General features: G+C 34.2%; 1 protein-coding gene across 1 annotated transcript in view; it reads right to left on the bottom strand.

Annotated features, from left to right (window-relative positions):
- The window catches only part of DGKH (diacylglycerol kinase eta), a 182084-nt gene that overhangs the window by 33376 nt on the left and 132707 nt on the right, over positions 1 to 16001 (bottom strand). The window contains exons 19-22 of the mRNA XM_067713236.1: positions 13115 to 13240; positions 6801 to 6918; positions 5691 to 5801; positions 5452 to 5548 (exon numbers count right to left, since the gene is read on the bottom strand). Coding sequence (XP_067569337.1) covers positions 5452 to 5548; positions 5691 to 5801; positions 6801 to 6918; positions 13115 to 13240 — 452 coding nt within the window. The remainder of the gene's footprint in view (positions 1 to 5451; positions 5549 to 5690; positions 5802 to 6800; positions 6919 to 13114; positions 13241 to 16001) is intronic.

The raw sequence follows: 16001 nt of genomic DNA, 5'->3' as shown, positions 1-16001 counted from the left end.
CATTATGCTTAGTGAAATAAGTTATAGAAAAAGACAAATACTGTATGATCTCACTTATATGTGGAATCTAAAAACAAAGCAAACAAACAAGTAAAATTAAGCTCATAGATACAGAGAACAGCTTGATGGTTGCCAGGGGCAAGGGGGTAAGGGGTGGGCAAAATGGGTGAAGGGAATCAAAAGGTACAAACTTCTAGTTATAAGATAAATAGGTCATTGAAATGTAAAGTACAGCATGGCGACCATAGTTAATACTCTATTGAGTATGTGAAGGTTGCTAAGAAAATGGATCTTAAAAGTTCTCATCACAAGAAAAAAAATTCTGTAATTGTGTATGGTGATATTTATTAACTAGACTTATTGTGGTGATCATTTTGTAATACATATAAAATACTGAATCATTATCCTGTACAGCTGAAACTGATATAATGTTGTATGTCAATTATACATCAAAAAAAGAAGAAGAAAACAAATGTTTTATCTCTTCTTTCCTCCAAAATCAGGCAGTACTTTTCATGAGTCTCTCCCAAGTCACTTAAGATATTCTTAATTGCATAATAGTCATCTTTGTTCTTACTTTAAACATTGAAAGCAGGCTCTTTGAGGGTAAACTCTGGCTCCTAACCATCTCACCTAGCACCTCTCACACTCTCTGGTAGTTTGCTTGTGCTCTGTAACTAACTGGTGACTAGCTAAACTCAAGACTGAGCTTTTTAAGGAAAAAACATGTATGTCAGAAAGCACTTTACACTCCATGCCTTCTAATTAATCACGTAAATGAAAATGAATTACCACTTAAATTAAAAGAAACATACAATATCACATAGCTGGCAAAGTAATTACATATGACATATGAGTAAATTCTTACCGAATAGAAGGTTTAAGTCTTCGTTTTTAAGAGAGGAGTTTGCAGATGTCATACTTAAAACAGATGCTATATTTTCATTAAGTAATTCCCAAATTTAAAAATAATTAACATAATTTTAGAAAAATTGCATTTTAATGCCCAATGAAAATTATCTTCAACCTTTAGAACAAATGAGAATCCGGTCTGAACCCACTTTTCAAATATTTTAAATAACTGAGAATACTTCCTAACACTAACCCTTACAGGTGTTTTTACAACCTTTCTTTTCTTTTACATAAAAACACATTCAAAGGTCCACACTGTATCTAGGCACCTAGGGCCATTCCTGGCACATAACTGGTAATCAATGTGTATTTGTTAAATGAAAATATTTAGTGGAATAATAAACGTTTTTCTGAACCCAGAAATTGAACAAATATTATATGGCTAACAAAGGAAATGGAAAAAATGCTATCTCTGTAAGTATAAAAGGCATATTTAAAAAAAAATTCAGAGACGTCCTTAAAGATTTTATAATGGATACACTATTTGCAAGCATAATATGGAAAAAGATGAAAGCTGTCAGAAGTTCCACATACTTTGCTGAGTTTAATATATATGCATTAGGCAAAACACCCATGGTTAAGAGCTTAATATCCATTTCATAGAGCCTCATAGGGAAAAAGGAGCAGTACAGATTCAATAAATTAAGGTCACCTGACTCAACTGTTTCTCTCATATTTGGGAGTAACTTCAGTAGTCTTACATTCTTTTATAATCTTCTCTATCTCCCCACATTTCCACTTGTGGTTCATAATGTGGCAAAATGCTTTAAAACTGCAGTTACACTTTTTTTTTTTCTGATTAGTGTCTGCTTTTTCTGCTCCTTTCACTAGGCGATGTGGTGTAGTGGGAAGATAGTGGGCCCGTTTTGAATTCTGTCATTTATTTGGGCAAGAGCCTTAAACTTTCAGAGCCTCATTTTGCCATACCTTGTCCATATAGTGTGGCCAATAAGGTAAGGGACAGGAAAGCATCTAAAACACATAGTAAGGAGTCAGTCAATGTCTTTCTTCAGTCATAATTACGAATTAATGTTTTATGGGGAAAAAACATTGGAGTTGAAACTTCGGCTTCTCCAGTTATCAACTGTCTGATTTTAGTTAGGCAAGTGACTTCATGCTTCTGAAATAACTAATAATACCTGCCTCATAAAGAATGAAAATAACTACCTCATAAAGTTTAAGAATTAAAGGTGATTTGTATTGATAGGAAGCATTTAGGAAACTTCAATTATTATGACTTAAAATATAGCTATAATAATTATTATTGAATGAACTGAACAAAGATAGAAAGTACTATTATATAACAAGCCAAATTTAACAAATTATGGAGACATGTTATGAGATTATGGAAATATGTGAAATTACAAAAAACATGAAGTAAAAAACATGAATTAACTATTTGTTATCATGTATTTCATTATAGATTACAGGTGAACATTGTTTTTTTCTTTCATGTATCTTAGTATTTAAAGGACTCAAAACAGTATTTGATCATTATTTCACTTAAAAAACAGAACAAGCTGCGAGATACATGTAAATTAGTTATATATGGACAAAAAAGTCATCCTTAAGAAAAAAATTTGAATCTTAACGACAGTTTTCATTCATAGGTCAAAGGTGTTTCTACTCTAAAATTAGGAAAATTTGATGTTACAATGTTATCCTGCATTTCTGGCATTCCCATGATTGTAGAGAGGATTGTAAACCTTACTCAAATGTTCTAAAACTCCGGTATGTATCAGATTCACAGTTTATGTGGCTTGAAAACAGGGTTTATATTTGCATAATTCTTTTCAGTTTAAACTGTGATTTCTCGAACATTAGGTCGATGAATTATGATTCTGCACGAAAGCATTATTTTATCCATTTTGCAGATGGAGAAACCAAGGTTAAAGTCTTTCTTCTGCACAAAGTCAAGACACTTCTTCCATACAACACAACAGGGGAAGGAAAACTTCTGAGCAAAATGTTAAGAGTTTTTTTGCTAACAACTGGCACCTGGTGAAAGGGACTTTTCTGGGCAGAGTTTCCCAAGCCTTGGGTCTTCTTCTCTACCTTTATCCCAAGGGATCCGGCATCAGGGAAATGAATTTTTAAACAACGGACCTTCCATAGTCCATAGTAGCAGGTGTTTTGTTTGTTTATTTTTAACTCTGGCAAAGAATTCTCTAATTTTTCTACTTTACCTTTTGTGTATATTAACATGCTTTCATTCATCTTGTTTTACTAAATTTACTTTCCTTTTAATCACTCAACATAAACTTCTATGTTAAATGTTTTATTTGTGGATAGATTCAGATAGATTCAGGGGTCTGTTAACTGGAATGGTAAAAACTTCTCTCTTATGGTCAGCAACCTCCGAAATCTAGCATTGCACTCAATTATAAATGTAGATAGCAATCCATATTAGCAATACCCGTGACATCATCACCATTAGAAACAGATGTTTTCTATTATATGACAGATGTTTCAGATATCTCTTAAGATCTCTGTTCATCATTACTTCAAAAGTATGGTACTTATTATATATGCTGTTAGATGTTTGTCATTTTATGTGGCAATGAAGAAACACATATAATACTCTATAACACTTTAAAAAATATTTTGTTAATTTATTTCAATATTATTTTCTTTTGTATGTATATATATTTAACTAATGCTTTAAAAATAATATTCTGAGCAGGGGTCCATAGTTTCACTAGCATGCCAAAGGGGTCCACAGCTCAAAAAGTGTTAAGAACCTCTGTTAAATGGAGATTACAAAGCAGCTGTGTAGGATATTGTTCAGAATTTGGACCACCAATAAAAAAGGACAGAAGTAGTACTTCTGCAGAGCTGAAGGCTCTTCCAGAAATAAAGGCAATGGAGTCATTCTGAATCCAGATAGTTCCCTAAATCTTAAAGATGCCCAGCTATGGGTCTTGATCACAGCACTTAACAAATTAGGGTAAAATGATCATTTGCCTATTTCCTTCTCAATTCAGGGCCAGGAACTGTGCAAGACAACGGGGATAACAAAGATAAACACAACTTCCTACCTGTCCTTCAGGAGAGTGTGGCCAACGAGGGGACGTGAATAAAGAAAATGAATGATTACACTACAGTCTAAAGGCAAGAACCCAAGTTGAGTAACGGACAGGGCTGCCAAGGATAGTGTTTACTAAGTGTGAGCCTTCCTCATTTTGTACCTTTTCAGCCAGTAACATCTATCTTAATTTTACAAGCAATGATAAATCAAACCAGCTGATCATGTAGTTATGCTCTAGAGTGGAAGGTAGAACAGGCTTATCTTTACTAGGACATTTAGTTGATAATGAATGAGCCAGGCACCTCTTGATAGTCTACGTTCCACTATCAAGATAACACCTAAAATAAAAACGTCCTGTTTAATACACTGAGTTGTCAACTTAAGATTTGCACGCTTTTCTGTATGCAGTCTATACCTCAATTTAAAATATCTAGTTATAAAAAGATACAAGATAGGAAAGACATGCTTATCAGCATAAACAGTGAGCCCTGGATCAAAGGTGAAAGAAAATAACATTCTAAGAAAGCAGTAGACTTTTCAGAGTCATGTCCCCAATTTTCTTTTTCCTGTTAATCAGAGATTAAATAACTTTTGCTGTCCTTAATTTACTATTTAAATTAGTTTAAAAATACTAAAAAGTTTAAATGCTCAAAATCTCTTTTCATTTAAGTAACTTGTTAGAGATAATTAAAACAAAAAATACATTTAAATTAAAAGGTTCTATTTACTATGATATTTTGAGGGATTTGTGAAACTTCAGGCATTATAGAATTGGGTCAGAATTTGGAAACTTAAAATGGAAAAATCTGTTTAAAATGCTATCCTGGGGACTTCCCTGGCGGTCCAGTGGTTACGACTTCGCCTTCCAATGCAGGGGGTGCAGGTTTGATCCCTGGTCAGGGAGCTAAGATCCCACATGCCTCTTGGCCAAAAAACCAAAACATAAAAAACAGAAGCAATTGGGCTTCCCTGGTGGCGCAGTGATTGAGAGTCCGCCTGCCGATGCAGAGGACACGGGTTTGGGAAGATCCCACATGCCGTGGAGCGGCTAAGCCTGTGAGCCATGGCCGCTGAGCCTGCGCGTCCAGAGCCTGTGCTCCGCAAGGGGAGAGGCCACAACAGTGAGAGGCCCGCGTACCACCAAAAAAAAAAAAAAAGAAGCAATATTGTAACAAATTCAATAAAGACTTTAAAAATGGTCCACATCAAAAAACGTCTTAAAAAAAACGCTATCCCATATATATGTACTCCCATGGCCCTACCATTTCACAGAGCACCTCAATTCCATAGGAACATCCAAATTTCAGGATCTAATGACAATGGTAATTGTGTCACGCATATCCAGTGTCTATACCTCCTTTGGTGTGAAGTTGATAACCACGTTTATTTTTTCCCCTCAAGTGTTTAAACACTATTCAAGAGAAACGGAGGCCAAATCAGCTCCACAAAGAAATCTTTTTTTTTTTGAAAGTAAGATAATCTGAAATGTCTTTACTTCTAGATGAACTTACCTCAAGTTGAACTCTCTGTTCCAAATTCTTGTACGATCTCTGTAGTAACTCCCGGGTTCCGAGGACTCCATACCACATCAGGTTTTTAGTTCGGCTCCTGAAAATAAATGTTGGCAGAGAATTTCAGTATAACTATTATTTATTTACTCTTGAAAGGCAGAGAGAGCAAAAGAGGTAGTAAACGAAATTAACGTAAAATTACCTTTGCATAATTACATTATTGCTATTACCAAAATTACCTGCATTTTTCAGGGTGCTCCTCTCTCTTATTATTAAATTCTAATGAAATTTTTGCATCTAATCCAATCCCAAAGTAATTGTTCATGACACATTTTTCAGAATATCCATCTCTATAATAAGGAAAAGTACATAAAAGTCAATTTCTGGTTCCTAAAAACAATTACAATCTGCACACAAAATAGCGCTTAACACCATTCAAGCCTCCATTTCTTAGAGAAGAAAGGGAAGCTTAGCAGGAATCATTTCCTATTCACATGCCATGCGCACGACCCCAGTACATGGCTGTGAGTTTCACTACATACGATGTAAAGTGATGGTGGGCAGGGCAAAGCAGAGACAGAGTCATGGTAATGCTTTTCTATTAATTGTAACAAAATCTTCGTTCTACCTCCCACATAAGCCCCTCACTATGCACACAGATGGGAGGGCCTTGCAGTCAGATGTCAATTGTCCTCTTTTTTTAATTAGAAAGTCTCCTCCACACTTGTACTATTATTGAACATTTACTGAGCAGAAAACAACTAGATCGAGTCCCTTCTTCTAGGTGCTCTGGAAAGTAAATACAAAGGAGTACAGTAGTGTCCTTCAAGAGTGTCATTAGAGAAATGAGACATAACAAAAGCACAATTAAATATGGAAGTAAAAAGAAGTACATACTGAACAGCTAATTTTTTTTAAGGAGTTTTGAGAAGGGAAGGGACCAATGTGGGCCAGAAGCTTTCTGAAATAAGTAAACCTAGAGGCCGAATGTGGAAAGATGGCAGAATTGGCAAGACGGAGAAAAAAATGAGGTGAAAGGAATAGGCAAAATGTGAGGAGGAAGGCAGTGATGAATAAAATATTCCAGGGAAAAGTGTGCAGAGCTGTGACTCACTTCGCCATTGGGTTGTTATCCAAGACCACGCACTGGAAGGGACCTACCTCAGATCATGAAAACCACTGTATTTCAAGTGGGTCAACGTACTCATCATTATCGACTTTTGAAATTTTCTGATGATCCTTTTTGGATGTGAAACTATATTTACTGCAATGCATTTAAAATGTTACCATTCGTATAAAACAGAAACAAGGAAAGCCAAAACACAATATTTGCAGGAGTATTTTCTTACACTGAATCTGGATCTGGGTCGATGAATGGCGTTGCACCGAAAGGATCAATATTTGCTAGTAACATTTTGTTGATAATAGAGCTCCCAGCAATTGAGGCAGCCAGTCCTGCTCTTAAACCTGGACAGAAAAAAATACAGGATCACATGTTAAGAGAAAACCAGAAAGAGCCAGTCCATTGTTTTTAGACCTAATCAGAAACACCTTGCTCCCAAAGCATGGCTTTCAGTCTCTGTTCTTCTCATTAGTCATAACTAAGAACTATGACGTTGGTAAATACAAGGGTTTTTTTTAAACTTTTTATTTTTTATTGGAGTCTAGCCGATTAACAATGTTGTGATAGTATCAGGTGCACAGCAAAACAACTCAGCCACACATGGTAAATACAAGGTTGTTGATGCTTCTTGGGATCTATATGTTGTCATAAAATATGAAGCAGGTGAGGACCTAAATAGGAATCTCTTTGTGACGGTTTCTTATTTACCATCAATGATTCTGTAACTTCAACAAGTAAATATTACTTCCTTTTTATTAGCAAATAAGGTAGTAAGCCTGTAAGGAATTTACAATAAAGGCTGAATTATCCAGAATGTCCTACAGTTATCACTTCCATACTCTCCAAACATAGATAATGATACTCAAGTAAAAATGTTGACATGCTAAGGTGAAAATTCAGTTTTGGTGTCAAGAATAAGTAGCAAAATATTAAACACAGGTATTTATGAATTTTAGAAGAATACAGTATTGAACATAAAAATGAAGCATTTATATTACCTCTAAATATGCAAAACTTCAAATTCATTTCAACAACTAGTTAGCTTTCGACTAACTAGTTACGGTATTCAAAGCTAACGAAGTTTATGATCTACAAACCCAATATTAAGGCTAGAAGCACTAAAGTCTGGCGAGAAGACAAAGGAATAGGGACCCAAGGGAACAGATCGACAAAAAGGAAAGAATAGTTCAGAAAAATATGTCATGCAATTGAGAAACACGAGGAAAAAAAGTCCTTTCGTTAGCAAACATTTCTTTCCTCAACAATGTGCTCCTCTTAGAAGACGTTCATTATTTAACTACAAAGTTTAGCTGATTATCAAATAATCAAGATGAATTTTATTCTGTCATTTAATTTCACAGTTTTGAATATGCAATGGTATACTCTGCTATGACAGTTCCCTTTATGTCTTAATAAGTAAACAGATGAACAAAACAACCATGCTGGTGAGAGAAAAGAACAGTTTGAAGAGGTGAAGAGTCATATTTCAGATGCCCCATAGAAAAGTACAGTATTTTCTAAAATGTTTTAAGGTTAGCCATATTTACAGCTTCAGCCCAGAAAGGTTCATCCCAGGGCTCCAGGTTTGAAGAGAGATATGACCTCTAGACATGGAAGCCTTTCCAGAACCAAATGTGTTCTGGATTTATCTTTTTTATTTTAATATTTTCATTAAGATATAATTTACATACCATAAAATTCACTCCTTTAAAGTATATAATTCAGTTGTTTGTAGTATAAACACAAAGTTGTGCGATGATCACTATTAATTGACAACTTTTTATTACTCCCCCAAAGAAACCCCTTACCCATTAGCAGTCATTTTCCATTCCTCCCATTGCCCCCTATTCTCAGATCCTGGGAACCACTAAACTATCTTCTTTCTCTGTGGATTTGACTATTCTGGACATTTCATGTAAATGGAATCATATAATATGTGCCTTTTTGTGTTGAGCTTCTTTTGCTTGGCATAATGTTTTCAAGGGTAGTCATGTTGTAGCATATATCAGCGCTTCATCCTTTTAATGGTTGACTAATATTCCATTGTATGGATATACCACATTTTGTTCCTCCATTCATCAACTGATGAATATTTGGGTTGTTTCCACTTTTTGGCTGCTATGAACAATGTTGCTAAAAACAGTCATGTACTAGTTTTTGTGCAGACATGTATTTTCAGTTCTTATGGGTATATATGTAGTAGTAGAGTTTCTGGATTATATGTTAACTCTGTGTTTAACCCTTTGAGGAACTGCCAAACTGTTTTCCAAAATGGCTGCACCATTTTACATTCTAACCAGCAGTGTATGAGAGTTCCAATTTCTCCATGTCCTTGCCAATATTTGTTATTATCTGTCTTTTTTTGATAGTCATCCCAATAGGGTAAAGTGGTATCTCATTGTGGATTTGACTTCATTTCCCTGTGAGTAATGATGTTGAGCATCTTTTCATGTGCTTATCGGACATTTGAATAACTTTTAGGGAAAATGTCTACTCAGATTTTTTGCCCATTTTTAAATTGGGATATGTCTTTCTATTGTTGATTTTTTAAGATTTATCTATATATCTTGGATGCTAGTCCTTTATCAGATATATTATTTGCAACTATTTTCTCCCATCCTGTGGATTGGATCTCACTTTCTTAACAGTGCCCTTTGATTCACAAAAATCTTTAATTTTAGTGAAGTCCAATTTATCTTTTTTTCTTTTGTTGTTTGTGTTTTTGGAGTCATGGCTAAGAAACATTGCCTAATCCAAGGTTATGAACATTTATGTCTATGCTTTCATTTTATAGTTTCATATTTTTAGCTCTTACCTTTAAGTCTTTTATCCATAATGAGTTAATTTTTATATATGGTGTGAGGCAGGGGTCCGTCATAATTCTTTGCATGTGAATATCTAGTTGCCCTGGTACCACTGATTGAAAAGACTATTCTTTCCTCATTAAATAATTGTCTTAGCACATTTGTTGAAAATCAATTGACCATAAATGTAGGGGTTTATTTCTGGACTTTCAGTTCTATTCTATTGATCTATATGACCATTTTCATGGCAGCACTATGCAGTTTTGATTACTGTAGCTTTGGAGGAAATTTTGAAATCAGAAAGTGATTTTCCTTCAACTTTGTTCTTCCTTTTCAAGACTTTTCAGCTATCCTGAGTTCTTCGTATTTCCATTAAGAATTTTAAGGTCAGCTTATCAATTTCTTCAAAAACGGCAATTGTGATTTTGATAAGGGTTGTGTGGAATCTTTGGCTCAATTTGAGGAGAGCTGCCATCTTAGTAATATCTAGTCCTCTGATCCATGAACACAGATGTCTTTCAATTTTGTTAGGTCTTTTAAAATTTCTTTCAACAATGTTTTGTAGTTTTCAGTGTTCAAATAGTTCAGCTTCTTGGTTAAATTTACTCAGTTTTTTGGGTTATTTTGGATGCTACTGGAAATTATTTTCTAAAGATCTTCAGATTGTTCATTACTAGTGTACAGAAATACAATTATTTTTTATATATTGCTCTTTTATCTTGAAAACTTGTTGTTTTTGTTTATTAGCTCTAATTGTGCGTGTGTGTGTGTGTGTGTGTGTGTGTGTATTCCTAGGATTTTCTATATACAAGGTCAAAGCATGAAGAGATACAGTTTTGCTTTCTCCTTTCCAGTTTGAACGCCTTTAATTCTTTTTATTTTGCCTAATTGCCCAAGCTAGAAGCTCCAGCTCCAACAAGGCTGAATAGAAGTGGCTAGTTTGGACATCCTTGTCTTGTTCCTAATATTAGGGAGAAAGATTTCAGCCTTTCACCATTAAATATGAGGTTGGCTATAGGTTTTTCATAGATGCCCTTCTCAGGCTAAAGAAGTTTTTTTTCTATTCCTAGTTTGTTGAGTGGTATTACCACTGGAAGGTGTCGAATTTTTTTTAAATGGCTTTTCTGTATTTATTGAGATGATTGTATAGTTTTTGCTCCTTATTCTATTAAGATGGTATATTACATTGATTAATTTTCATATGTTGCATCAATTCTGCATTAGTAGGATACTATTCACTTGATCATGGTGTATAATTCTTTTTATATGTTGTTGGATTCAGTTAGCTAGGATTTTGTTGAGGATTTTTGTGTTACTATTCATCAAGGATATTGGTCTATAGATTTCTCATGATGTCTTTGACTGGTTTTGGTGTGAGGGTAATACTGGCCTCACAGAATGAGTTAGAAAGTGTTCTTTCAACAACAACAACAAAAAGACACAAATGATCTTATTTCCAAAGCGGAAAGAGACTAACAGACAAAGAAAACAAACTTACGGTTACCAAAGGGGAAAGGGACGTGGGGGGAGGGATAAATTAGGAGGCTGGGATTAACATACACACACTACTATGTATAAGATAGATTAACCAACAAGGATCTATTGTATAGCACAGGGAACTATACTCAATATTATGTAATAACCTATAAAGGAAAGGAATCTGAAAAAGAATATATGTATGAAACTGAATTGCTGTGCTATACACCTGAAACTTACATGATAATGTAAATCAACTACACTTTAATAAAAAATAAATAAAATGTAAGTTAAGAAAAGTGTTCTTTCTTTTTCTAGTTTTTGGAAGAGTTTGTAAGGGACTGGTGTATTAATTCTTCTTTAAACATTTGGTAGAATTCACCAGTGAAGCAATTTGGGCCTGGGCTTTTCTTTGGAGAAAGTTTTTTGATTACTAATTCAATCTCTTTCCTTGTCATAGATCCAGCTAGATTTTCTATTTCTTCTTGAATCAGTTTCAGTAGTTTGCCTGTTTCTAGGAGTTTGTCCATTTCATCTAAGTTATCTAATTTGTTGGCATGCAATATTTTATAGTTTTTCCTTACAATCCTTTCTATTTCTGTAAGGTCCATAGCAATGTCTCCTCTTTCATTCCTGATTTAAGGAACTTGAATCTTCTCTCTTATTTTCTGGGTCAGTCTAGCTAAAGGCTTATCAATTTTGTTAAACTGTTCACAGAACCAACTTCTGGTTTTACTGATTTTCTGTAATGTTTTATATTCTCCTATTTCACTTATTTCCACTCAAAACTTTATTATTTCCTTCCTACTGCTTGTTATGGGTTTGTTTACTCTTATTTTTCTAGTTTATTAAAGTGGAGAGTTAGGTTTTTGTAGTCATTCTACTTTTCAAATATAGACATTTAATACATTTCACTCTAGCACTACTTTAGCTGCATCAAATAAATTTTGGTATGGTGTATTTTTGTTTTCATTCATACCAAAGTATTTTTTAAAATTTCTCTGTGATCTGTTTTTCTTTGACCCACTTATTTCCACATATTTGTGCATTTCCCAAATTTCCTTCTGTTATTGATTTTTAATTTCATTCCATTGTGGTTGGAGATCATACTTTGTATGATTTCAATCCTTCTAAATTATTCAGAATTGTTTTATGGCCTAATAAATGGTCTATCTTGGAGAATTTTCCATATGCACTTGAGAAGAATGTATTTTGCTATCGTTAGGTGGAGTGTTCTGTAGACATATTAGCTATACTTGTCTTATGTGTTTTTCAAATTTTCTATTTCCTTCTTACTGTCTAGTTGTTTTATTCATTACTGAAAGTGGGATAATAAAGTCTCCAACTATTATTATTGAATTATGATTCACCTTTAAAAATAATTTGTAGGAGAAATTGATTTTCAGGGTGTAATTTGGGTTCCAATCTACTCTGGAACGAATCTGGAAAGTTTTCACTGAGTCAAACAAATGGTACTTAAGGAGACCTCTGAGACATGTACATCTACATCCCATCCTTTCCACACAAGTCCTTTGGTTTTTGCTAATATTATCCTAATCCCAAGTCTTTATCCAGGGAAGGCTATGGAGATACATAAAAGGTAGTAGAATATAAGATCAAATTTACCATGAGTACCTACATGCAGATTCCTGGGCTCCACTCTAGAACTACTCGATCAGAACTTCTCAGGGCAGGGTTCAGAAACACTTGCTTTAATACTTCCTAGGCAACTCTTGTACACACCAAAGTCTAAGGATCTGGACTCTGACTTACAAGAGTACCAAGAACATTTTCTTAAAGGAATATTTACCTTTAAGAACACATTTCTAGGGACTTCCCTGGTGGTTCAGTGGTAAAGAATCCGCCTTACAATGCAGGGGACGCAGGTTTGATCCCTGGTCAGGGAACTAAGATTCCACATGCCGCTGGGCAGCTAAGCCCACATGCCGCAAACTACAAAGCCCACGTGCCCTGGAGCCTGCGCACCACAACTGGAGAAGAGAAAACCCGCACACCACAACTAGAGAGAAGCTTGCACACCACAATGAAGAGCCCACACGCCTCAACGACAGGTCCTGCATGCCTCAACGAAGATCCCGGTGCCACAACTAAGACCCGGCATAGCCAAAAATAAACAAAAATAAATAAATAATAAATCTTAAAAAAAAAAAGAACACAGTTCTATAGTTCAGGAAAATGAGTACTTATACGTTTTCACAGAAATACTTAAAAGTACACCATGTTTCAGAATCTGTACTACCTGGGCAGATTATTCTGGTATTGAGCACTGGGAGGTTTTCTTTACTGGTTGCCACAGCAGGACCAGAGCCAGAGTCAGTTTGGGAACGACTTGCCCGGCCATCTGGAGACCGAGGTGCAGTTTTAACTGTTGGCAAAAAGTCCAGATTAAAAGGAGATAAAGTTATAAAAATAAGCAAGTCCTTACACACTCATGACATGAAACAATTTCATACATGTTTAATCAGTAGAACCAAAAATAATTACATTGTGTTTATTCTTTTACCATTTTCTGTTCATTTTCTTGGGATTTACTATGTGGAAGGAGTCTGCCACAGTTAGAAGTCTTGATCTCCCATTTTGAACAGATGGCAATTAATAAAAAATAGATGCTTACCGTAATTAAAGGTCAGTGATACTCATAATTTGAATGTGAGAAACCCATTATTAAAAAAAAAGGAAATTCTGAAGCCTGACAATTTTTGAAAACGGAACATGTGTTGCAGTGTATACTACCAATGCAATCCTTTTCTCAAAAATGTTGGATAAATGATAAAATTTAAGGAATGTAATTCCCAGAGCTAACAGTGAAACATGAGTAGCATTTTCTTCTACACTTGGAAGGAAAAATATTATTTTTTCAAACGAAACCAATATACTTTTCCTGTACTTCCCAATTAATTATTTACTCAAGACAATGATTTGTCCAAAACAGTTTTATCATATTTTTATAAAAGCTCCATATGTTTAAAAAATTATTCCAAAACAGAATTACTCTCAAAGTAAACAACAAAAAGAGAGATTTAATTCTAGCTAAACTGGGGCAATTTAATGGAGAGCAAATAGTATCTTTAACTAATTTAGGAGCGATTGGCAGGTGTTTAAAAAAACAGTAATCCTCAAACTCAATTTAAAAATACTCTAAAACTTAATTATCTTTACTCTCCCTAAGACTAATTACAAACTAACTATATTAATCTTACACACTCATCTCTCTGTTCAAAAACAGTCCAGGTGCACTAAAGAAAAGTAGCAGAACAGCCACTTTTTTTTTTTTTTTTTGGACAGATGGGAGCCCTGGAACTAATTTCTAATAAAAATAACCTTTTGATATTCATCTCTGATAAAAAACAGAGTGTGTTCTAGTGACTAAGATTGATCTTCCATTGCAGGTAACTAAATTAATGTTTCATGGTTCTTCTTAAACATAACATTTCATTGATCATATTAATGTGTATTTTGCACATCTCAGATGTAAGAATTATTATATTATTCAATGATAATACAATGAATATGCTTCAAAAAATTAATGATTAATACAGGAACACTTCTACTGCTACTGATTCCCACTAAATTGGATTACTAGCCAAAAAATAAGATCAAATATTGCTCCAAAAAGACTTGTATAATCTATGCCTATTTCAATAACGATATCTACACCACTATATCTGTATTTTTTTGGTTTCCTTTGCAGGCTATAATGGAAGTGTCAAATTCATGAGAGTATATAGTAAGGTGGGATGGTCGCTGGTTAGAAAACCATTACCAATGAGTGCTAAAAAACCAATCCTCCAAAGAGAGCCATTCATTATGTCCAGAATGAGTAGCGTACAGATACTGGAGTATTCTTGCATTACAGAAATATCTGGAGAATATTGCTCAAAACGGAGCATCGTATTTTAATGGGGTATCATAGTGACCAAATGGGTACAACCAGAAAAAAAAAGTATAAAATCATCAAATTAGATTGGTAAAACAATTTAGGAGAGAGAATCTGGAAAAGAAGATACAATGTGTGGGAAGAGACTATGATGCCATGAAAGCTGTTTTCAGTATCATTTCAGGGTTGCCGCACAGCAGAGTCATCTTCAATATCGTGAAATGATGTGTGTAAAATTGCTTTTAAACTAGCCATAAAGCCCTACACAAATGTCAGTAGTTGTTACTGTTAACATTATCATACATAAAAGTTTATTAATAATAACTGTAATCATGGGTAGAAATTTAAGGAAGAATATATAAAGCTCAATACATTAACAAAAAAAAAACTTCCTAAGAATTAGAGCTAACCATAAGAGGGGGACGAAGTGAAAGTGAGTAGTCCGAAGGCTCAATGACCATCGGGCAAGGTTGTAAAATATGCCTGCGTTGGATTATATTCTGCAGTGGGGCCATTTAAGGTCTAGAAGATCTAAGGTTATAAAATTGGGTTGTGTGCTGGAATAGGTACACATAAGGTCTAAAAGGACTAAGGATGTAGAATATAAAAGCACTGGTTGTATGTCAGACATGTGAGGTCTATAATATGGTCTAATTTCAAAGTTTCTAAGAGTTTTAAATACAATTAAGGACTACTCTTTCAAAGTTAGTGTAGTTAGCAACAACAGTGGAAGTAGTAACAATAATCATAATAGTGATAATGACAGCAAACACTCCTTTACAGCACAATGTACCAGGTGCTATTTTAGGCACTTAATGTGTGTTAACTTATTTAAAGGTCACAACAAGTAGGTACATTATTATCATTTTATCATCACTATTATCATTATAGCATTTCACAAATGAGGAAACCACAGAGAACTTAAGTAATCTATCCAAGTTTATATGTAATGAAAGTAAAAGCAAAAATTTAATGATGGCAAACAGTTGTGATATAATATCAATTGATTTTCATTAGTACTATGTAATTATTTTCATATTATCTTCTCATCTTCATTAATATTTCTGCTTGTTTTATTCTAGTAAATTAACACTTTTTCCCTCATACAACATGAAAAATTAAAAGTATAAATTCATTTTCAATTAAAACCTAAAAGGTAGAGAAATAGTTAATATTATTCAAGCAATATTATTCAAGCAACTACACAATAATTTCCTGGCAAAAATAATTTCAGTAGAGATAGGGTTGT

This window comes from Pseudorca crassidens, chromosome 18, assembly GCF_039906515.1.
Source record: "Pseudorca crassidens isolate mPseCra1 chromosome 18, mPseCra1.hap1, whole genome shotgun sequence".
Classification (NCBI taxonomy): Eukaryota; Metazoa; Chordata; class Mammalia; order Artiodactyla; family Delphinidae; genus Pseudorca; species Pseudorca crassidens.
This window is presented reverse-complemented; position numbering and strand designations above follow the sequence as displayed.